A 23562-nucleotide genomic window follows, 5' to 3' on the forward strand; every position below is an offset into this window, starting at 1 on the left:
TTTTTCTGAGATATCATTGGTAAATGTTGAGATGCATCTTCCCCACATTCTGTAGCATCTGTGTCAGCATCAACCGCTGTCTGAATCCAGGCTGAAGGTTTGAATCCCAACACTTAGGATGCAGAGTATCAGCCAGCAGTCAATCCATTTTTAATTTCAATGTCTGTCATTCCTTCCTGTCACCTTTCCCCACAGGCAGTGGTTTACCAGGTTGAATGTTACGCTAAATAAATGGAAAAATGAACATTTGCGTCTGGGATTGAATAACATTTTGGTTTGGAGCATCCGTTGGAAGCCCTTAAAACAGGAGGCTCCCATCCTGCAGAGCTACTATCCTCTCCCTGCAGATGCATCCTTGCTCCTGCTCACCTGCCTCAGATGGTTGAATTTCCTCATCAGCATCCGGTCAATCAGCTGCTCCTGCACATGTTTGCATTTCTGCACAGTTTAGGTAGAAAATATTTGCAAGTTTGTAACGTGACGTTGTGCAAACAGCTCCAAATTTCACAAAGCTTTATGTTGTCTACCTGGATAATATTTGCAACCTTGTGTTGTCATACTCGACTGCGTCTGGTTTTTGCTCCATGTAGGGCTGGACGACACGGGCAAAAGTTATATTATGATATATTTCTTCATTTCAGTCGATACGATATAGTTACGATATCGATATAAACAAAATGAAAGCCTCAGACTGCAAAGAATGTCCACAACAGATGCTCATACAAACGTATGACACTTATTTTGCCATGTTTATAAAACTCCTCCAATATTAGATAGATAGATAGATAGATAGATAGATAGATAGATAGATAGATAGATAGATAGAAAGAAAAAGGCTTAATTAAATCGGATCTGTTGAATCTTCACTCTTTATCAACATTAATTGTTTCAATTTCTTTTGCTAATTCTGTTAAAAAAAAGGGCCAAAAATAGCTAGTTTGAAAGGTATAAAATGGTATTTTAGCTCCAGCAACGTCATTCTCAATGAGCTCTTTGCAGAAAGTTTCCAGTCGTGTCACTTTATGCTAAATATTACTGAATATTTTGGCTCTCTGGGAGGGAAACATATAAAGAAGCGAGTAGTTTTTCCCCAGGAAAAGATGCTCAGGTTACCTCCAGCTTAAGGTTGTGCATTTCTGCAGGAGTCTTTCTTCATTATTTGCTTTTTCTGTGTGTAACTATTTTATTTTTTTTCCCTCGTAAGCTTTATGCAAACAGCTCATGCAAACAGAGTCGGACTACAGTTACTTCAGGCTGCCGGTCACATTTTGTCGGGACTTTATTTGAATGAAGACCTTAGATTAACTGCCGAACGTTAAGCTGGCGTGAAAAGAAGAAAAACAAAGCGCAGCTCTTTGACGTTCACTTTTCATGCGTGCAAAAAGCTGCAGATTCACATCCTCTGTGTAAATGTGCTGCGTGTAATTAAAACTCAGAGATGATTGCTGCAGAGAACGAGCCTCTGATGTGGCTCTTCTCACCCGTCTGCATTCAGTTGTCAGCGTGTTTATGAGGAACCTCCAGCATTTAGAGGCTCTTTTACAGTGAATGTGTTTGAGCTGAGCTGAGGGAAAGCTGCAGATGACTCCATGTGACTCAGGCTTCCAGCAGACGCTGATGTCATGGTGCTGCACCCCCCCCGCTTCCTGTCCCATATCCCTACAGGATGTGTAAGTTTGGCTTCGCGGGCTGAGATCCCCGCCGCCTTTTCTGCTTCCCAGTGAGCCGTTCAGCTTGAGAAACCTGGACACACAGCAGACCCGCTTTGTCTCGACAGCGCCTCTTCCTGTTGCCTCTGACTCGTTTGCCTGGGTTATCGTGAGGGGAAGAGTGCGGTTCTTCTGTGCAGAGAGCGTAGGCGCGGCACATTTGCATGTGACGTCGCGTGCAGAGGCGCCTTATTTGGGCCGTTTTCTTCGTGGCAGGGAGAGGAGCTGCACATGAGCACGCAGGTGTTCGCTGCAGCTCTGCTGCAGGGCAGAGAATCAGAGCCGAGCTTCAAACCCCAAACCAGGCAGGAGTTCAAGGCTTCCTGCCAGATTCTGTCCCTGTCCATTGTTGTTGAAACGGAGCCTCTGCCCGCTCTGCTTTGTCTGGAAACATGACGACTCGTGCAAAGTATTCACGCCCCCCTGAGGTTCCTCGCTTTTCGTCTTATTAAGCGTTTTGTTGGGTTTTTATGTGATTAACCTACACAAATAAATGTTCCAACAACGTAAATTCAGATAAATTCAGTCGTCCTGAGTGGGTCGCCTTTACAAACAGCTTCCCCTGCAGTCTGTGGAGGCGTCTACCAGCATGTAGAGCCTGAAACGCCTCAAGAGCGTCTGTAAAAATACATTTTAAATCTAGCCACATAGATTCCTGGTTGCACTTAGGTCCGGCCTTTGACTAGTCCGTTCTTCCACAGTATCTCCGGCTGCGTGTTCAGGGCGGTCGTCCTGCTGGAAGGTGAGCCGTCGCCCCACACTGCAAAAACAGAACTAAAAATAAGTAATATTTTCTTAAAATTAGTGTATCTGTCCCTGATTTGAGCAGGTAAATAAGATGATTTGCCAATGGAATAAGATTTTTGCACTTAAAATAGGAACAACTCATCTCCATCATCTTACTTCAAGTGCAGGATGTCTAATTATCTTATTTTAGGGGTCAAAATACTCATTCCATTGGCAGATCATCTTATTTAACTACTCAAATCTAGGTCAAAAACACAAATTTTAAGAACATTTTACTTATTTTTAGGTCTGTTTTTGCAGTAGAGTCTCTCGGCTCCTGACGCCTCTAACAGGTTTTCTTCCAGGATCATCCTGGATTTGGCTCCATCCATCTTCACATCCACTCAAACCAGCATCCCCTGTTCCCGATGAGGAATATCGTCAGCGCAGCATGATGCTGCCACCGCCGTGCTTCACTGACGGCACGGAGCGCTCAAGGCGTCGTTTCCCCTGCATGACTCGTGGCAAACTGAAAACGGGACGCCTTTAAACGTTTTTCTTCGTGCTTCTCTGCCGTAAAGACCAGATTTGTGGGTCGATTGACTGCCCTGCTGACGGAATCTGTTTCTCCACGGCTTCCTCCTGATGGTGGTGTTTGTTCGCCGCTGATGATCCATGGAGGCCGTCGCAGAGCAGCTGATTTACAGCAAGATAAAATAAATTTAGGCGCTGCGCTTTATTTTTAAAAAACTGTTTATAGATCTTTCTAAAAACGCTATAAGCGGTTCCACCAAAAAAAAAAAAGGGTAAGGAACAACATGGATCTGTTTTCCAGCCGATTTCACAGGCGTAGGAAATAACAAGCAGGACCTCGGTGGTCTGAGTCCATAAAAGGGCAGAAAGCCGACTGGTACACACACACACACACACACACACACACACACACACACACACACACACACACACACACACCGTTCCCCGGCCTGAAGACCGAGCTGGTGATTAAAGCAGCGCCGGCTTCCTGTCGGGTTCCTGATGGTCGGGGCAGATGAGGCGTTCCCCAGGCGGGTTCCTCAGGAGGACGAGGTGTAGTGGAGCAGGAGAGCCGGGGCACAAAGGAGCGAGAGAGCGTCTGCGTCTTTCACTTTGGTCTGATCCACTCTGCCGTCTCAGAGGTGTTAGTCAGAGAGGCAGAAATGGGCGCCGCGCTGTGGGCCGTGGCCAGATAAACAGCAGGAAGTCCGGCCCAGACTCCTCTGATGAACAACGTCGTCTCTCTGCGGGTCGTTATCGCCGGGTTCTGTGGCTGCAGCAATCACAACTTCATGCATCCAGATGCAGCAGAGTTTACCCGTTCTTTCACATTAAAGCGCCACCGGAAGAAATGAAACGAAATAAAGCTGCTTCGTCCAAATGTTGTTAAATTAAGTCTTTGGACGACCTTAGAAGTTTTTTTTTTTTTTTTAATAAAGTCTGAGATTTTAGGCGTCTGCAGAACCAGGCTGACGCTGTGCTTTCAGTATCTCCATTTATCTCTGTTTTATCTTCTATCAGCTCGTTCTTGTTTGACCTATGACCTTTGTGATTACTGTAGCTCAGCCTGGACGTAAAAAAAAAACAGCCCCGCTCATTGTTCTGGAGACGGTTTCTCAGGAAGTGAGATGAAGAGCAGAGTAGATTGTTGGATGGCTGAACTAATTTACCTCTAGAAAACTCAACCACCCCAAACTTTCACTTCCTCCTTTCCATGATGTGGTCATAAAGCTTGAAGCTGCACAGTAGCCTTCCTCCTCCTCCTCCTCCTCCTGCCGGGGCCCTGCCCGCTCCGGCACCACACCCTGTCTAATGCCTGCTGCCCTGCAGTGAGCCGTCTGCAAACGGCAATTACAGCAGCGGTCCAAATGCACAAAGCCTAATCTGCACTCAGGTTTGTTTACTACTTGGTGCACGCTGCTGCAGATGTTATCCTCCCACACGGCCGCGCTCTCCCCTCTCCTGCATGAGACATGAAGATCAGGTAACAGTTTTACCCGCACTTCTCACATGTATACCCCTCCTTCTATGTTCCCTGTGAGGAGAAGGGGTGGGAAATATGAAATAGGAGGCAGGGGCCTGAGGAAAAGCTCTCCAGGGCCGCTTTAGTACAGACAGAGGGCCATCTGGTGGCAGGTTGGCGCCACTACAGCGTAATATCAGGGAGGCAACTTGAAAACGCAGTAAATGCATCTTTCCAAAACTACTTTCGTTCCGACTAAAATCTAAAATGAATAGGGACCCATGACACGAACCAAAATGTAAAAGAAGTAAGTACACCCAATGATTTGGCAGCTTGCAGAAACTTTTTTCCCGCTTTTCTTTCCACGGCTGCTGGAGTTCATTTAAGTCTGAAAACGTTGTTTCTATAGATTCCACCACAGTGTTTCAACCAGGTTACGGCCTGGACTTTGACTAGGCCCTTTCAACAGTGGTTTAGATCCGCTTTGTGCTGATATGCTTTTTTTTTCCCTGCAGCCATGGTGTTGTGCATCAAGACCAGACATTTCCACTATGGTCGTGTCTTGTGGTTCATCAAGGTGCCGATAAAGGCCTGTAGACCCAGAGGTGGAGCTCTTGAGTTTGCTTCTCGTTTCTGTCAGCTATGTGCTCTCTGACCTTGGTTCACATTAGCTGAGAAGTTCAGCAGATCTCTGAAAGGTTTTCCCCTTGGAGGAAAACAGAATAGCTGCTCCTAATAGGGAACATTAATATTCTAGACGGCGTGTTGGACTTTTATGTGCACAAGCATCCAAGTTGAGTCTTTAGATGCCTTTTGTTTTTTTTCTGAACGCAGCATTACAAAGATACACTAATAAGAGCATTGTGAAACTGACCAAATGTCTTAAATTACGATACTGCAGCCCTCCTGCTTTAAGATAATACTGAATTAAAGCTCCCTCACTGCAAAACCAGAACTAACAATAAGTAAAATTTTCTTGAAAGTAGCTTATTTGTCCTTTATTTGAGCAGCTAAATAAGATTATCTGCCAATGGAATGAGTATTTTTACCCCTAAAATAAGATAATTAGATATAATGCACTGGAAATAAGTTGATGGAGATGAATTGTTCCTATTTTAAGTGCAAACATCTCATTCCATTGGCAGATAAACTTATTTAGCTGCTCAAATAAAGTACAAATACACTAATTTCAAGAAAATGTTACTTATTTTTAGTTTAGTTTAGTCTGTTTTTGCAGTGCTGGTCCTGCTTCTATAGCTGCCGTTTATGTTTGCATGGTTTCTGACCTTTTTGTCTGTTTTCTTTATTTTCCAGGAGACTGAGGATCCCTCTGCTGTACTGTGGCTGGATGAGATCCAGAATGCCATCCTGAGGGCAAACCAAGACACAAAGGAGGCCTTAGAGTGTAAGAAAACACACCGTGTGCTTTCCGACGTCTTTCAGTCGTGTCTGTGGGGAAACCGTAAGGCTTCATGTGAGGATTTGTGCCGACAGTCTCACAGTCCATCCAGGCCATAAACGAGGCCATCGGTGCCGGAGACGCTGCTCAGACTCTGGCTGCGCTGCGCAGTCCTGGAGCTGGACTGTACGGCGTCACCTCTGAGTGCGCGCAGACCTACCAGGACGACCTGGCCAAGATTAAAGAGGAGAAGAAGAACGAAGGTGAGCGCCTGCGTTTAACGACTGTGCTCCTGGTTTGGGGCGTTGCTGGGGTCTGTTGTCCGTATAATCATCAGCCGGAGATTAATCAAATTAATGTTTTGTGAGAACGGATTGATCTGATTATAAGACGATGGGTTGCAGCTCAGAATAAGTCAGTTCGGTTCGGTTTTAAGCCGAAACAAGGTGTGCACCAACACCTTCACCGCTGTAAAGTAAAAGCGTGCAGCGCCTAAAGAATGGACTGTCCAAGACTCCTGAGCCTGCAGGGGAAGATGAGAGGAAACAGAGCGTTATACCGAATGTTCACTGCAAAAAAGGGAACTAAAGTAAGTAAAAATTTCTTGAAATTAGTGTATTTTTCCTTGATTTGAGGAGCTAAATAAGACTATTTGCCACTGGAATGAGTATTTTTACCCCTAAAATAAGATAATTAGAAGTACTGCACTTGAAATAAGATGATGGAGATGAATTGTTCCTAATTTAAGTGCAAAAATCTTATTCCATTGGCAAATAGTCTCATTTAGCTCCTCAAATCAAGGAAAAATACACTGATTTAAAAAAAAAAAAAAATGTCACTTACTTTTAGTTCCCTTTTTGCAGTGTTTAGCCATGTAGAAATGTGTAATTATGACTCGGTAGAGGAGAGCTTCTCTCTTTTACAGCCTGCAGGTTTTGAGCATGGTTTGTCGGCTGCAGTTTTGTTGGTAGGAACCATAAAGATGATGAGAACTGAGCAGGAACGTTATCAGAAGAGTCTCCTTAGAACCAGCTGGACCTGCCAGGAAGATTCTGGTTTATGGAGAGATTCGTCTCTGGTTACGTGACGCAAAGACGAGGGTGTCGCTGGTAGCAGCTGGCCGACAATAATAAAGAAAATAAATCAGAAGTTAAGGAATATCTCTGCAGTTTAGGACTCTCTGGTTGCTTTAGATCTATAATGTATCTATAAATATTTATAATTATGCTTAGTTTAAGAAAGGATGTTAAGCCTCACATTTACAAATAAATACTAGATAAAAATTTATTAATTTAAAAATACAAATGATTGAAGCGTTTATCAATTAAGGCTACAAGAAATCATTGATAAAGTAAATAAACGGCTCAAGCTGAATAAGTCTTAGTTTCAGGTTTCAGTGATGCAAAAGAGCGACGGATGTTTCTGTGAGGGTGGCGCAGGGTGTTTCTGGGTTAAGAAGGTTTCATTTTCACATACGGGCCACTGGATAGCTTTAGGTTCTTTTACACTTATCTTTGTCTGATATTAAAATTAGTTTGATCTGAATCTGTACATCTAAAAAGATTACGAGTTTCCAGAGCTTTACTCAGAGAGCTAAAGCAGCTTTATTCTTTTTTCTAGCTTTGCTATTCTGCAGAAGCTTTAGTGCAGCAACATGAGGTTCTTCAACGTTGGGTTTTCTGTGAGGGGAAAGCATTAAAATCTATAGATATTATTATTATTATTATTATTATTATTATTATTATTATTATTATTATTATTATTATTATTATTGCAAATGTTGTACTGTGAAATATATAATTAAATTAAAGTAGGAAAGCATGAGCTTTTTAAAGTGCAAAAAATAAGTTTAGCAATAAAAACTGCTGCTGATGAACCTTTTACTGACTTTTGCACCTTAAACTCAGGTTAACTACTCATCAGAATACAAATGCAGGGTTTTGCATGAGGATAATATCCTCGTCCTCTTGCAAAACACATTTATCTTCCTAAATGTCATAAAGAAAGCAGCTCCAAGGCCTTCGCTGCCTTTAATGCTCCCTGTGGAAACCCAGGGATGACCTGAAACTGTGATTCATTGGTGTTACCTGTGCAAGCTAAAGCTATAAGAGTCCGTGTCTGGCCAGGTGATAACGGCAGTGAGTGGGTCAAACACTGGGTGAAGGGAGGACACAACTACTACTACAACCTGCAGACCAAGGAGGGCACGTGGGTGGAGCCTGAGGGCTTCGTGCCAAACAACACCCACATCAACAAGGAGGAGATCCAGGTAGGGACCTGCTGATGGGCCTCACCTGAGGTCCGGAGCCCCGTTTGACCGCTTTCTTCTGCTACCAGGGGGTTGTTTCTGGGGTGACTACAGCATACAACCGGGAGCAGCTGTGGCTCGCCAATGAGACTCTAATCACAAAGCTTCAGGCTCGATGTCGCGGCTACCTGGTGAGAAACGGCCTGAAGGAGCGGATGAACTTCCTGAAGTCTCAGGGTCCGGCCGTGACGTGCATCCAGGTGAGAGATCTGCGGTCAAATGAACAAAACAAAAAAAACTGGATTAAACGCGAACACATCAGTCTGATACGGGAACCTTTTTCTTCTCAGGCTCACTGGAAAGGCCACAAGCAGAGGAAGGCGTTCAAAGAGCGCAAGCAGTACCTGAAGGATCACACCGGAGAGGTGGTTAAGGTGAGATTAGCAAGACGGTCCGCTAATCTGACGGCTGGCTGTGGAAAAGAAGCATTAAAAACCGACGGCTTTGTCTTCCTTTGTTAGATTCAGTCTATGGTCCGAATGCATCAAGCTCGTAAGAAGTACAAAGATCGGCTCAAGTACTTCCAGGATCACGTGAGTGTTGTTTTCCCATCCGATATGAAAAATCACGGCGCTTACCTTTTTATTATTTTACCAAGCGTGACAAAAGGAAAGTGAGGTTTGTGTTTCTGGGAAGGCCTTGGTGAGTTGTTAGGGACATTATGAAGACCGAGGAACAGAAGAGCAATAACCTGCTAACTGTGGAGGAGCTGCAGACATTTACAGCTCAGGTGGTAGAATCTGTTCACAGAACCATTATCAGTTAGGCACGTCCCAAATCTTATCCAAGAGTAGTACGAGGAAAGTAGGGCTGGACGACAGAGCAAAAAAAAAACATATTGATAAAATGGAAATCTTATCGATCAATGTCGATAATTATCAACAAATTCAAAACATATATTTAAAGTGCAGCCCTGGACATTTTATGCTGGTTCTTAACTAACCAACTTTTTACCAAAAGTGCAAGTTTTTAAAAACGATAAAAGAATGTGCTCTCTGAACTTTTCGAAGGGGGCGGAGCTTGGTTCCTGGGTCTGCGTTGTGATTGGTGGGGATGATGTAGCGACTTTAATGTTGACCTACACGATAGGCTAGGATGCAAAGGAAGGAAAACTCTTTTTTTCTATCATATGTCGTCTATCAATCAATATATATTGTTATTGAATAATCGTCCAGCTCTAGAAGGAAAGACGCTGTGTTTACCACAAGTAACATGGGGGATACGACAAATCTGGTCTTGTAAGACCAAAATGTTCGTGTTTGCCTTCATGAAAAAAATCCTATTGGTCAGAAAACTGCCTCAGAGGTCTTCCCCCATTTAATGTTTTACTCCTAAACCTTTTTGTTCCTCTCAGGTTTCTGCGGCATATCCTGCCTCACAGTTAGACGCCCGAGCCCTTTCTTTAAATTCCAGAGAAGAGTCAAGAAGACCTAAATTTGAAATAGATTTTAATAAATTTACTTTATATCATGAATGTTTATTTCATACAGAAAGTCTCTACAAGTAGTTCTTGATTTTAGTTTTGTTTAGTGTGTCATTGGGCAGTGGAGTGGCGTGATTTATTAATAAAGGTTAGATCTCCAGCATTATAGAGCTCCAATAATCAAGCTTTTAATATTAAGCATTCATGTTGTTCATTCTTAAAAAAATAACTATTCATTTTCATTATTCCAAAGTCATCTATTCCTTGCTTAAAATGTTTATTAAAAGATTTGTAATAATAATATTGAAATAAAAATAAAAAAAACTCTGGCATTAGGACAATTCCTCCATCAAAGGAACCTTAATTGGACTAATCTTCATTTTAAGGAACCAATACATATTTTTTTGAGAAATTTCTCTCTACATAAGGTTTGAACTCTGATCTTTAAATGAAGCAGTGAGGTCTGCAGAGCTTTGGACGTGGCTCTGGGTTCCTCTGTGACTTCGTGTATCAGTCGATGATGGAGATGCTTAGTCATTTTGGTCGTGCAGCTTCTTGGACAGCTTCCCTGCTGTGCCTTATTTTCACCATTTGTGGATAATGGTTGTTTTTTTTGGTACTCTAGAGTCCAACGTTTGCATTTAGTTACCTTATGTCACCGTATTATTGTCCGACAACATTTTCTTTAAGGATCGGAAACATTTAAAAGTGACCAAATCAGTGAAAAACAGAAGAAATCTGAGTGAAATCATGTCGTCTCTGACTGCAGATCAACGATGTGGTGAAGATCCAGGCGTTCATCAGAGCCAACAAGGCGAGGGATGACTACAAGACTCTGAGTGAGTAGCGCGCTCAAACAAACTCAGCCTCTGAGTTTAGCGATGGTTTAACGTTCCCGCCAAACTTTCTGCAGCCAATGCCGAAAACCCCCCAATGGCGGTGGTGAGGAAGTTCGTCCACCTGCTGGACCACAGCGACCAGGACTTCCAGGAGGAGCTGGAGCTGATGCGGCTGCGGGAGGAGGTGGTCACGAACATCCGCTCCAACCAGCAGCTGGAGAACGACCTGAACGGGATGGACATCAAGATCGGTCTGCTGGTGAAGAACAAGATCACCCTGCAGGAGGTGGTGTCCCACAGCAAGAAGCTGAGCAAGAAGAATAAGTCCCAGCTCTCTGACATGATGATGATGAACAAGCAGAGGGGAGGCCTGAAGGCTCTCAGCAAGGAGAAGAGAGTCAAGCTGGAGGCCTACCAGCATCTCTTCTACCTTTTACAGGTAACAGTCCATCTCAGTATTCCTCTCTTGTTGAGTTTCTATAGATGCAAAGTCTGCCTGATAACAGTCCTTTAAATGTCTGGTACTTTTTAGACCAACCCGACATACCTGGCCAAGCTGATCTTCCAGATGCCACAGAATAAATCTACAAAATTCATGGACTCCGTCATCTTCACCTTGTATAACTACGCCTCAAACCAGCGGGAGGAGTACCTGCTCCTGAAGCTCTTCAAAACGGCTCTGCAGGAGGAGATCAAGTAAGCAAAAAAAAAAAAAAAGTCGTACTATGTTAAGTCACGCTTTTAGTTTTAAAACAAATAATTGCTGCTGAGTCAGATCAGGTTCTCCACAGCACACACTATATCTGAAGATTCAGACGGCCATGGAGGGAGGTGGATTATAATCTAGTAATTTTATTGGGCCATCAGATTTGGGCCATTATAATGCTCAAAGATGGTATTTGAAGGAGTTTATGATGCTATGCACTCCAAATACCATTATAACTCCTCCATCGTGCTTTTCCTCAGTTTACATTGTTTTAACCTACATGCAGAGTTTGTTCCTGAAAAGCTCAGTTGCATGGTTCCAGTTAGGGCAGGGCGATTATGGCATAAAACTTTTTTTTTTAACCAAATCCGATTAATCGATTTTCTTCCTTCTTTGTTTCATTAAAACAAATTGGTGAAATTATGTTTAAAAATGTAATTTTATTTCAATAATCTCATCTCGGAGTTGACCTGAATTCAAAGTGCACATTTTTTACGAGCTTTAAAGCTTTGTTCATAAAACATGATGGTCAGCTCTGCCATAGTAAATAATGAAAATATAACACAAAGTATTTGCTGCTAGTGGTCTTACACATCTACGTACACTTTACTTGAGTAACTTCACACCAACGTCAAAAAGATGAGTAAATGAATAACTTTAAGGTAAATAGCCACATAATATGCTCATTAAAAAAGACCAAAAACTGTTTGATCATTATTAAAATAAGGTTATATACACCAAGCTTGATATTGTTTCGATGGTCCTTTTTGAGCCAACGAACAATTCCCTCTCAGACGCGATTAGCAACTATAAACAGACGTGGCGCCATCTAGCGACAGTATCACAGAACTTTCATAATGCCGGTTTATTCGTGTAATTAATAAATCAAAATTAAATCATGACAGACCGACCCTGACCCCTTTTTTTTTTGAGGGGGGGTCACTAGATATTGGAACATTTTCCGCTGTTTCGCTAGGAGATGCTAGTAGCCGTTAGCCGCTTCCTAGCTTTAACCCCTGCTGTGCATGCGCAGTACGTTCTTCCGTTAATATCGTGAATAAACAAAAATTATTTACTCACCAATTGAGCAAGAACAAAGCATAAAACGCCAAAATAACAACTAATACGCCAGCAGGGCGTGATGGTCTTTCATAAAAACTTTGTATGCAACCATAGTGAGCTAGTACTGACATATAAATTAAAAAAAAGTTAAATACAATGGCTAGGCACCTTTTAATGTGCCTCATATTAGAGTAAAACATTTTCCTCTTTGGAGTATTTGACAATCTATCTTCCCTAAACATATATTCAAATTTACAGGCTACTACCAAAACAATTTCCACTTTTGAGACTGACGTAGTGCAAAGTTTCATGGAAGCCCAGGGCATTGGCAAAAAATAAAACATAAAGTCTTGATTTTCCAAAATTAAATCTTCATGAGTTGCAAATTCAACTGAATTGATAAAATCGATTTATCATCCAGCTTTAGTTCAGTAGAGTTAAGCAAGCTTTACAGGTTTGTTTGTGGCGGTAGAGCAAAAAAGCCCCACTAATGGCCAGTTGCCATGTAGATAGCATCTCAGGTTTGCCATGGAGACTTTGTGAGCTGATGGTTCAATCTTTGTTTCAGTTCTTGAACAATAAAGTTTAAAAAAATAAAGTTTACCCCCTGTAACAACCCCGTTGTAGAGGATGTGTGGGACATACTTGGGACTTGCTTTGACTGTAGCTTCTGGCAGATTTATTCAAGTAGCGATCTTATTGTAGCAATTTCTGAACTTAGTAAACTGAAAACACATCTGCAATACGTAAATATGTTCTCCAGCCTTTCCCGTTTTAAAAACAGCCTAGCAGACCTCTGTTTGTGTTTTTTAGATGGCTTTATTGTTGATCTAGCTGGACGCTGTTGTCATTTTCTAACGCGTATCAGCATGTAATGACTGCTTATTAAGCCAAAGGTCTTACACGTCGTTGTTCTGCTTGTAGGTCAAAGGTGGACCAGATGAAGGAGATCATCACAGGAAACCCAACCGTAATCAAGATGGTGGTGAGCTTCCACCGAGGCACGCGAGGACAGAATGCACTGAGGCAGATCCTGGCACCTGTGGTCAGGGAGATCATGGACGACAAAACGCTAAACATCAAGACGGACCCAGTGGACATCTACAAGAGCTGGGTGAACCAGATGGAGAGCCAGACTGGAGAGGCCAGGTGAGCTGGAGGTCTGGCTGCTACGGCACGTCATAATGAGCCGCAATGTGAGAAAGACTGAATACTGGTAATGACCAGAAAGGAGACAAAGTTAAATAAACATGTAACAAAGGAGAACAACTGAAGTTGTGATGATGCTCTGAGTTAAATGTAAACATTCTCCAAACTTCTTACCTTACATTTAAAAAACAGACAAGGAGCAAGGTTTTTAGATCCTAATCACACAAAAACTTGGTTCAAATGATCCAGACTCTGAAAGACAAGCTGGTCTGGTTGCAGCATTTTGTGTGTTTAGAAGAATTATTGACACAGTTATTTGAACCTTAGTTGGAGCTATTTTTCAGTTTGCAGGTTTTCCCCATGCATCTGTTGGTTTTCTCCTGGCAGTTTGGTGTCCATCCACAGTCCAAAAGGAGATGCATGTGATGATTTCTTTTTCTCCCCTTGTTGACAGTAAGCTGCCTTATGACGTCACTCCAGAACAAGCCATGTCTCACGAAGAGGTGAGGACGAGACTGGAGGCCTCCATCAAGAACATGAGGACCATCACTGACAGATTTTTGTCTGCCATCATAGTCTCTGTGGATAAAATTCCGTACGTTCCTCATTTTTAGCATCATAATAAAGATGTGCTTAATTTCGTTTCTTAGCATAGCCATTCTGTTCTATTTTCTGTTGATTTTAAGTGACTTTTTGTTTCTCAGATACGGAATGCGGTTCATCTCCAAGGTGCTGAAGGACACTCTCCAAGAGAAGTTCCCAGATTCTACAGAGGATGAGCTGCTCAAGGTTTGTGTCTTGATTTGTTATCTTATTTCATTCTTTAATTGACAAGTTTTTGCAAAACACAAACATATTTATGCAACATATATAAGACAGCTAATCATACACATAGTGACTCGCTATTGTGTTGACTACTATATTTTTCTGGCCTTAAGGTGCACCGGATTATAAGGCGCACTAAATATTCTTCCCAAGTGTGTAACATCACTCCTTCACGTCCATAACTCTCTATCCATCTCTGTCAGGAGGACAGAGTAGCTGGACTACACTGCCCTGCTTCTAACATAAGGCCAAAATAAACTTAACTTTTAGATTGAATTAACTCACTAGGTTTATTCTTGCTAGCGTGTACTCTAAGCGGCTTTACATTAATACACTTCTAGTTTAGACATTACAGTCAGGCAGTCTTGTAGACAGCTCAGGGGTCCTATCAGGTAGTGACACAGTGTACCGTAATACTCCAAATATCCATTGAGCGGAGTGGCTTCATTGCTAACCAAATTCGTACTTACACATTTTAACAGATTTTTGAACGTCTTGTACGACATAAAATCAGTCAATAAGCACAACAGTGATTATATATAAGGTGCACCATAAATTTTTGAGAAAATTTTAAGAAAGGATTTTAAGTGCGCCTTATAGTCCGAAATATACGGTATGTAGAGGACTGAGTACCATCCAGCATAGACAGTTTTTTTGCCCTTTTTCTTGATACTTGAGGATTGGGTTAGAAAGTATAAGTTTTTAACTGTGCATATCATTGCAGACGGTGTGATAATACACTAAATGCCACAGTCTTAAATGTGTTTAAAACCAGCAACACAAAAGACTGATTAATTGAATTACAGTATTTACTAGTTCATTATATCACAGTTGCCAACTTTAGCACTACAGGATTTTTGGTCTGGAAGGGCAACCTAATTAAATCACCTAAATTAACCTCAATCCAAATTTTCTATATTTTAAAGTTGTAAACCATCACAATATTCTGGAAGCAAAATCAGAATATCATAAGAAAGTTATAAATACTGGATCTAGTAAACCCCAGTTTCTAAAACTGTTGAACGAGTAAAAATTATGATTTTTAAAGTTGTAATTATAGTTTACACTAGAACAAAAAGTTTTGTACATTTTTTTTTTTTCAACACCCAACCAATTCCTATAACCATAGTCCTAAAGAGGCAAACTACTTAAAGGTTAAGGTATCTGGGGAATTATTGACAATGGCCATTTTTAATAAATGTGGAAATCAAAATAGTTAACTGTGGACACCAAATTACTAAAATCAGGTTTAATCACAATAACCTAATGTTGGCATGCTAATGTCATCAGTAGTCCCAAAATTTAACTGAGGACATCAACATGATGTGTTAATAAAAACAAGAATATAGTACAGACCGTGGATGTTGGCACACTAATGTTATCCTAACTAACAATAGATGCTAGCCTGCTAATGTTTGTCAAAATGACAGACTTTGTATTTTTGCACATTAATGCTAATTGTCATAATCAGTTGTGTACATTAGCATGCTAACATAAACGTTAACAACAATGACCAGTTATGGATGTTTGCATGCTAATGTCAATCGTAAAAGAAAAATCTACTTTTGATGTTAGATGTTAGCTGGCATACTGAGGTTTATCATAATACACAAAGGTAGACTACAGCAGGCTATTATTGGCATTAATCTCAATTATTCTGTAGAAGTTTGTATGCTAATGTCAGCAGTAACAAGCTGTTTGCTAGCTAACGTCACCATGCTAATGCTGGCATTTATCACAATACCATGGATGTTAGAAATATAATGTCAATTATAATTAATTGTGGATCTTGCTGTGTTACTATGTTTTCATTAATCAAAACTATGGATGATGATATAATAATGTATTAATATTTAAACTGAAGCCTTTAAGCCAGTGCTTGCATTAATTACAATAATCAACCATGGACGTTGATGTGCTACGTTTTGCTTTAATTATGACAAACTATGAATCTTCATACGGTAATAATGATTCATTATGGATGTTATTGTGCTAATGTTTATATTAATTATAGTAATGAACATTTAATATTAGCTTTTAGATTATTTTTACATAAAGTGTGTTAAATTGACCCATTAACTCCAGCCCATTAACTTTCGTAGTGCCACTTATTTAACTGTTTTCATGCCCATTTCCTTCCAGTTCTGCTTTTCTTTGTTACACATTTCGTTTCTTTTCCTGGTGTTGTCCTCTTCTTCCCACGTTTCCAACCAATTCCACTCTCTCTTTCCTGATTTTCAGCTGCCCTCTTATCTCTGCTGATAACAAGGTGAGCCATGCCACCCTTTACGCTTTCTTTTCATGCTGCTCACTTTATCTCTTACACTTTTCTCCATCTCTCCAAAGCATTTACTCAACTCTGAAATTCAAACTCCTCTCACGATTGTGCTAAAATGCATCTAAAATGGAAGATTAATGAAGTAGTTAGTTGCTACTTCATTTTCAAGATATATAATTATCTTAGGTTGAAGTGTATGACACAAAATTCAAATGACTTTAACGGTAATAAAGGGTACAATTATTCCACTTGTTCTGGATATTTATGATTTTAAGTGACTGAGCTATTTGGTTTTGAACTTTCCAGATCATAGGGAACCTTTTGTATTACCGCTACATGAACCCTGCCATTGTGGCACCTGATGCCTTCGACATTATTGAGGTGTCCGCTGGTGGTCAGCTTACAACCGAACAAAGAAGAAACCTGGGTTCTGTGGCCAAGATGCTTCAGCACGCTGCGTCCAACAAGATGTTCCTGGGAGACAACGCTCACCTTAATCCCATCAATGAATATCTCACCACCTCCTACCAGAAGTTCAGGTCTGAAATTTGAATACTTTCAAACATTGCTGGCCAAAATGTAGCTTTTTTTGTGGTCCGTTTTGGTAAACAAAAGAGCTGAGCCAAAGAGCAAAGCTGCTCCACCTCGTCAAAAGCAGCCAGTTGAGGTGGTATGGGCATCTGATCAGCCCCCTAGGCGCCTCCCTTTGGGGGTTTTCCGGTCACGTCCCAGTAGAAGGAGGGCCTGGGGAAGACCCAGAACTCCCTGGAGGGACTATAGATCTTGTAAGAGATTATGAGATTACAGAGACTGGACTGCAACATGGAAATTACAGATGTATGGACTCTGAAGGCACAGAGTCTGACATACTTAGACTGGAAAGAATGACTGATTAGGGGAAAATGTGTCAGCAAGGACACGTCTGCATTACAGCATGATCTTCTCCACCAATATGATGAACAGAACGCTGATATCATACTGTGCCCGGCCCTGAATGGGTGGACAAATGCTTCCTATTTAACGTCTGTGTGAGAGAACAAACAGGGTTCTCGGGTACCAGTTGGGTTGTTATGAGAACCCAGTACTGAAACTGTAAACATCCCTCTGCCTTTAGATTAAATACGGTTAAATATAGTCACGGTTTGAAGAGTCTTTTTATTATTACAGAAGTCTGCAATAGAAACACCACATTACCAGATAAAAGAACCAGGGGAGACTGAGAACATGTCTTTTCTTTAGCAATCTCATCTGGCCTGGGAACATCTTGGGTCCCCCCAGAGTTGGAGGATGTTGCTCGGGAGGGGAATGTCTCGGTTCCTGTCCTGGACCTCTTGCCCCCGCTACACAATCTCTGAATTAATTTGATGTTTTTTCTTCTTCTTCTGTCAAAGGCGCTTCTTTCTGGCTGCATGCGACGTTCCATCACTTGAAGACAAATTCAACGTGGACCAGTACTCGGACCTGGTCACAGTCACCAAACCTGTCATCTACATATCTATTGGAGAGATCATAAACACTCACACTGTGAGTTCAGATCACCCCGCTGTGTTATTAATTCTTTACTCCGTGATGTTTTTATAAAAACAGAAATCCTTTGTGTTCTGTTAGCTGCTGCTGGACCACCAGGACGCCATCGCTCCCGAGCACAATGACCCCATCCATGAGCTGCTGGAGGACCTGGGCGAGGTTCCGACTGTGGAGTCGCTCATTGGTGAGTGAAGTGGAGACAATCAAAGTACCACTGACACATTTCTACGGAGCCCTAGAGGGGTCATCGCAAAATGTTTTGCATGTTGAGAGAATTAGCGCTCGTTTAACTATATTGTGTGCACAATTTACTATATTGTGCTCTCGTTTGACTATAGTGTGAGCTAATTTTACTAAATTGAGCTCTCATTTTAGGCATAGTAAAACGAGGGTACGATTTATTAAACGAGTGCACGATTTACTAAAACGAGAGCACAATTTAGTGAACATGGTTATAGAACATTGTGTGCACAATCTACTTAAACGTGGACACAATATGTAAAACGTGCACTCAATATTGTCTTGACACATGTCAACATGAGCACGTTATAGTATATTCAAGATCTCGATTTACCAAAACGCACCCACGAATAATTAAAACGTGTGCTCGAATAAGTTTTATTAATTCGAGGGCTCAATTAAATGAAAACCTGCTCACAAATTATCACGACCTAAATTTCTTTTTTGTTACTGTTTTTTTTTTTGTTTTTTTTTATAGCAGCCTGAAGTAATTCTGAGCAGAAAGTATCTTATCTGTGATATAAGGCAATCAGGGTTACCTTCGCTTGGATTTACAGGAATTGTTTCGGAGGACTTGCATCAGAAAACTATAAATTTGAAAGTTCTTGCAGTCTATTGGAACACAGTTAAATCAATAGTTTTTTTATAGGTACTTTTATACCATCTTGGTTTTGCATTAGATGTTTTTTTACTCAGTTGTTTGTAGGAGACAGGAAAAAAAACATCTATTATGTTGCTACGCAGGTAAGCCACTGACTGTTTACTGGAGGTGTAACTAGATCTTGTGATCTTAAAGTGTGATAATTTTGTAAGGAAGTGTTTGCAGTTTTCATCAGCTAGGGAAGGCCAATAATATGAATTTAAAGATGCAGAACAACAGAAGGGTATAGCTGCAGCCACCAGAAAACATGTCGCCGGTAAATACGCCGTCCCCTAGCCCGAAAGTCAGTGGGCGTGTTGCGTCCACCCTAACCGTAACCCTCCCTCAATAGCTTTGATTGAGAAAGCCCTTCGGATGAAGAGCGACACATTTTCAACTACAAGAGCAGAACTCCAGTTGTTTTGTTTTCTAACTTTTTTTTTTAGGTTTTATTTTAATAATATAATGTTTCTATTAGCTGTGTCTGTCCACTTTACTTTCCTGATTTGGTTACAGTAGAGGTTAGAGTAGTGGAAAGTCAAAGAGACTGAAGCTGACTTTCTCTGCGCTCCATTGCTCTCAGGTGAAAATCCTCTTCCTCCCGACGATCCCAACAAAGACCAGATGGGGAAGACGGAGGTTTCGCTCACGCTCAACAACAAGTTTGACGTTCCTGGTGAGGCCAACACAGAGATGGACGCCAAGACCCTCCTGCTCAAGTGAGTTTGGTGCCAGCAGGCAGCTCCGTGGAAGCGCATTCAGAATTTTGATCTCCGTTCTGTCGTCGCCAGCACCAAGAGGCTAATCGTGGACGTTATCCGGTTCCAGCCCGGAGAGACTCTGACGGAGATCCTGGATTCAACGGCGTCTCCGGAGCAGGTCAGAAACGCATCTGCTGTTGTGAAAATCAACGGTTGGAGTCTTTCCTGCAGTTAAACACCAGAGGGCAGCCATGTTGGCCAAGTCTACAGCGTTGTGTCTTTAATTATAGTGGAAAACTACAGCGTTATCTTCAGGCACAAAACGGGAACTTTTCCAACACGTTTGAAGACAAAATGCTGAGTTTACTTTGTGATTGATCAATTGCCAACAGAGTGACACTTCCCCATCTTTGGCAACATCCTCTTTTTTTAATAGTGGAAAATTTCTGACCCAGAGAAATTCTTGTGCCATTAGTTACTTTCATTACACATTACCTTTATCTACAGTAATTAACACCAAATTAAGCATGAATACTGTTGTACAGAAGTGTTAAACAACTCTTAAAGTTTCAATAATTTCTCTTCAATATACCCGACTGCTTTTTTGTCCTTGTTTTAAGTCGACTCATCTTCTGTCCTCATTTTGTTTTAGTTTCTACAGAGAGTGGACTGGAAATCCTTTTAGAAAGTAGCCAAAGCTCAAAGTAGAACCTTTAGAGACCGTCAGAAAGACTAATGAGCTGTTGATTTAGGAGCACCTAATAAAAAAAAAAAGTTACGGTACTGATCAAAACAAGGATCACATAAGTTGGAATTTATAGTTGATTTTATCTCTAATGTGACGCTGGCTAAAAATCATATATAAATACTTAACGCACACCCACTAGTGTTTGTATCAAATTACCCCTTTGCATAAATATTGTTGAAATCAACCCTGTGATCAAATGTTCACCAAGGTGCTTGCTAAGGGACGTTTACCCAAATATTACTCGTGGTGAAGGCATGTTTTTAAAAATCTCCTGCAGTTGCACGTTATATTTTCATGCCATTTAAAAAAAAAAAAGAATATATATATATATATATATATATTAAATGAAAGTGCCGATTATGCCGATAATGAGAAGATGTAAACAGAACTGTACAGAACTGATGACCCAAGTAAGTAGGTTAACATTTTTGCGGCACATTGTTGCGTGTCTTCAGGAAGCAGATTACCAGCGTGCCATGCAGAGGAGAGCTATAAGGGACGCAAAGACCCCAGAGAAGATGAAGCAGGTGAAGCCGGTGGTTGACGACAGCCTGACCCTGCAGGGGAAAAAGGACAAGATCAAGAGCAACCTGCAGAGGCTGGCGGAGCTCGGCAAGGTCCACCCCGAGAACCGCTACCAGGACCTCATCAACGACATCGCCAAGGTAAAACGCAAACAGCCGGTCTGTGGAGACCTGCGTCTAAAGGAGCGGCCCCCGGGCGTCTCATTGTGATGTATCTGTGTGCGCGCCGTAGGACATCAGGAATCAGAGGCGGTATCGGCAGCGCAGGAAAGCCGAGCTGGTGAAGCTCCAGCAGACCAACTCGGCTCTGAATTCAAAAACCAACTTCTACAACGTGCAGATTGATTCTTACAATCAGTACATCAAGACGTGCATGGACAACCTGGCCAGCAAGGGCAAGTAAGTGGACTTCACACCGCAGGTTCTCCTCTTGTTCTTTCCTCCTCTGTTTGTTGGAGGTCATGTGAAGGACTTATGAGGAGTCAGCATCCACACCTGGTGCCTCCGGGGAGCTTTTTACCCCCCTCAGCCATTAAATCATGTTTCTGATGTCGTCCTAATTGAATTCTGCACAAATCTTTCCTGAGCTCTCCTCCTACGGACAATTGGGTGTAATGCAGCTTTAAAGGCATACTATGCAACATTTTTCAGTTAATTAATGTGTTCCATACCGTTTTGGATGATTAAATGAGTCATTTCAGGTCGAACAAAGGTTTTCTCGGCCGCCCTGGTGGTCTGTGGGGGAAATACCGTACTTGCAATTGCAGGAGCCCTCGGCCCGCACACACAGGCTCAGAAGTCTGGTGCATCGCGAGAGTCGGTCTTGCTTTACAGCGAGAACTCCATGTGTTTTTGCCCTGCCATTCACTATATGCACGCGCGAAAGCAACAACAAAGAACCACGTGTTAACGTCAAATAAACATGCAAGCATATCAAGTTTTTTTTTTATTATTATTATTATTATTATTATTATTATTATTATTATTTATTTTTTTTTTTTTTTAATGTTGGCGAGGCGGTAGCGCCAAGATAGCGCTGCGGGAAGCTTGATGTTCATACTTTCACTGTGTTAGTCATCGTTTGTACTGCCGTTTTTTCCACTTTCGTTGCGTTCGCCTGTCTGCTAAGCTCAAAACAACCGCGCCTGGCTTGACGGAGAAACGATAGTTACGTATGTAACTACGGTTCTATGAATCCCGGATGACCGCCAGAGGCGGTGCTTCAAGCACTGAATGATCACTCTTGCGCTTGCGCAGGTCGAGAATTAGTATCAACAAAGTCACCTGTGACCTACCGGTGATCAGCGGAAGCCTATATAGGCACGTGACACCGGTAGTTCAGTCCCTCGATCTTCTCGTGAGCCAGCAATACCGAGGGACCGAACGCTCTGGCGGTCATCCGGGATTCATAGAACCGTAGTTACATACGTAACTATCGTTCTATTTCATCCCTACTGACCGCCAGAGGCGGTGCTTCAAGCACTGAATGACGTATGCCAACAAGGTCCCGAGGGATGTAGAAAGAAAGGAACAACCCACCGGAAACCGGCAGCAGCACCTACCTTAGCGGGACGCACCAGGTGGTTGCTGCAGGATGCCCTGGAGAGGATGAGGCGTAGCCATGTTAACTCTATAGAACCTCGTGAAAGTGGTCGGCACAGACCATGAGGCCGCCTCGCAGATGGACTCCAGTGGCACCCCCGTCATGGCAGCCCACGAGGTTGACAGGCTCCTCGTGGAGTGGCACCGCACTCCCTGAGGCAGGGGCTGACCCTGCAGAGAGTATGCCACAGATATCGCCCCCACAACCCAACGTGCCAGCCGTTGCTTGGACAGGGCACAACCTCGCCGCTGGCCAGCATAGCATACGAAGAGGCTGTCGGTCAGTCGCATGCTCGCTGTAGCGCGGACATAGGCCTCCAGCGCTCTGACTGGGCACAGAGCTTCAGAAGGGGTCCCGGACTCGAACCGGGATAACCGAAGCGGCAAGACTGTGCCTGCCACTGTGGGGGCCTTCGGGACGAAGGAAGAATCGGTCCACAGGGTCACCCCGGAGCCATCCGGGTTCCACCGACAACAGGGCTCGGCTATAGACAGGGCATGCAGTTCCCCCACTCGTCTGCCGGAAGCCATGGCCAGCAGGAAGGCCGTCTTCATTGAGAGCCGTTCCAGATCCACTGCTGCAATCGGCTCAAAGGGTGGGGAATGAAGAGCTTCCAGTACTAAATTAAGATCCCAGGTAGGAGCCATCCGGCGCCTCGGAGGATGTAAGCGTCTTGCGCCCCTGAGGAACAGCACTATGTCCCTATACCTTCCAACAGAGCAGCCATTGAACCCAGTGTGCCAGTGGGAAATGGCAGCCACATAGACCTTCAGGGTGGAAGGGGACCGCCCCCGGTTACGCAACTCCTGAAGGAAGTCCAGCACGGATTGAATGGGACAGTGTATGGGGTCCAGCCCCTTATTGACACACCAGGTGGTAAAAGCTGCCCATCTGGCTGTGTAAGCAGCCCGGGTGGATGGTGCCCATGCACAGGCTATTGTGTGGCCCACATCGCCCCCGAATCGGGAGAACGTGGGGTCGGACCCTGCAGGGGCCAAAGCCAAAGGCGCAGGCGGCCCGGGTCGGGGTGGAGAATCTGACCCCCCAGTTGGGATAGGAGGTCCCTCCTGGATGGGAGGGGCATCGGCGAGCTGTAACAAAGCCTGCGCAGCAGAGGAAACCAAGTCCTCGCTGGCCAGAATGGGGCTATCAGCAGGAG

General features: G+C 42.8%; 1 protein-coding gene across 1 annotated transcript in view; it reads left to right on the top strand.

Annotated features, from left to right (window-relative positions):
• The window catches only part of iqgap1 (IQ motif containing GTPase activating protein 1), a 72981-nt gene that overhangs the window by 42914 nt on the left and 6505 nt on the right, over nucleotides 1–23562 (top strand). Inside the window, exons 16-34 of the mRNA XM_036135896.1 lie at nucleotides 5746–5836; nucleotides 5926–6093; nucleotides 7957–8099; nucleotides 8168–8338; nucleotides 8429–8512; nucleotides 8600–8671; nucleotides 10331–10400; nucleotides 10475–10839; nucleotides 10933–11096; nucleotides 13093–13317; nucleotides 13772–13912; nucleotides 14022–14106; nucleotides 16727–16959; nucleotides 17812–17944; nucleotides 18029–18131; nucleotides 19411–19546; nucleotides 19619–19706; nucleotides 20732–20941; nucleotides 21033–21199. Of these exons, the coding sequence (XP_035991789.1) occupies nucleotides 5746–5836; nucleotides 5926–6093; nucleotides 7957–8099; nucleotides 8168–8338; nucleotides 8429–8512; nucleotides 8600–8671; nucleotides 10331–10400; nucleotides 10475–10839; nucleotides 10933–11096; nucleotides 13093–13317; nucleotides 13772–13912; nucleotides 14022–14106; nucleotides 16727–16959; nucleotides 17812–17944; nucleotides 18029–18131; nucleotides 19411–19546; nucleotides 19619–19706; nucleotides 20732–20941; nucleotides 21033–21199 (2849 nt within the window). The remainder of the gene's footprint in view (nucleotides 1–5745; nucleotides 5837–5925; nucleotides 6094–7956; nucleotides 8100–8167; nucleotides 8339–8428; nucleotides 8513–8599; nucleotides 8672–10330; nucleotides 10401–10474; nucleotides 10840–10932; nucleotides 11097–13092; nucleotides 13318–13771; nucleotides 13913–14021; nucleotides 14107–16726; nucleotides 16960–17811; nucleotides 17945–18028; nucleotides 18132–19410; nucleotides 19547–19618; nucleotides 19707–20731; nucleotides 20942–21032; nucleotides 21200–23562) is intronic.

Source organism: Fundulus heteroclitus, chromosome 4, assembly GCF_011125445.2.
Source record: "Fundulus heteroclitus isolate FHET01 chromosome 4, MU-UCD_Fhet_4.1, whole genome shotgun sequence".
Classification (NCBI taxonomy): domain Eukaryota; kingdom Metazoa; phylum Chordata; class Actinopteri; order Cyprinodontiformes; family Fundulidae; genus Fundulus; species Fundulus heteroclitus.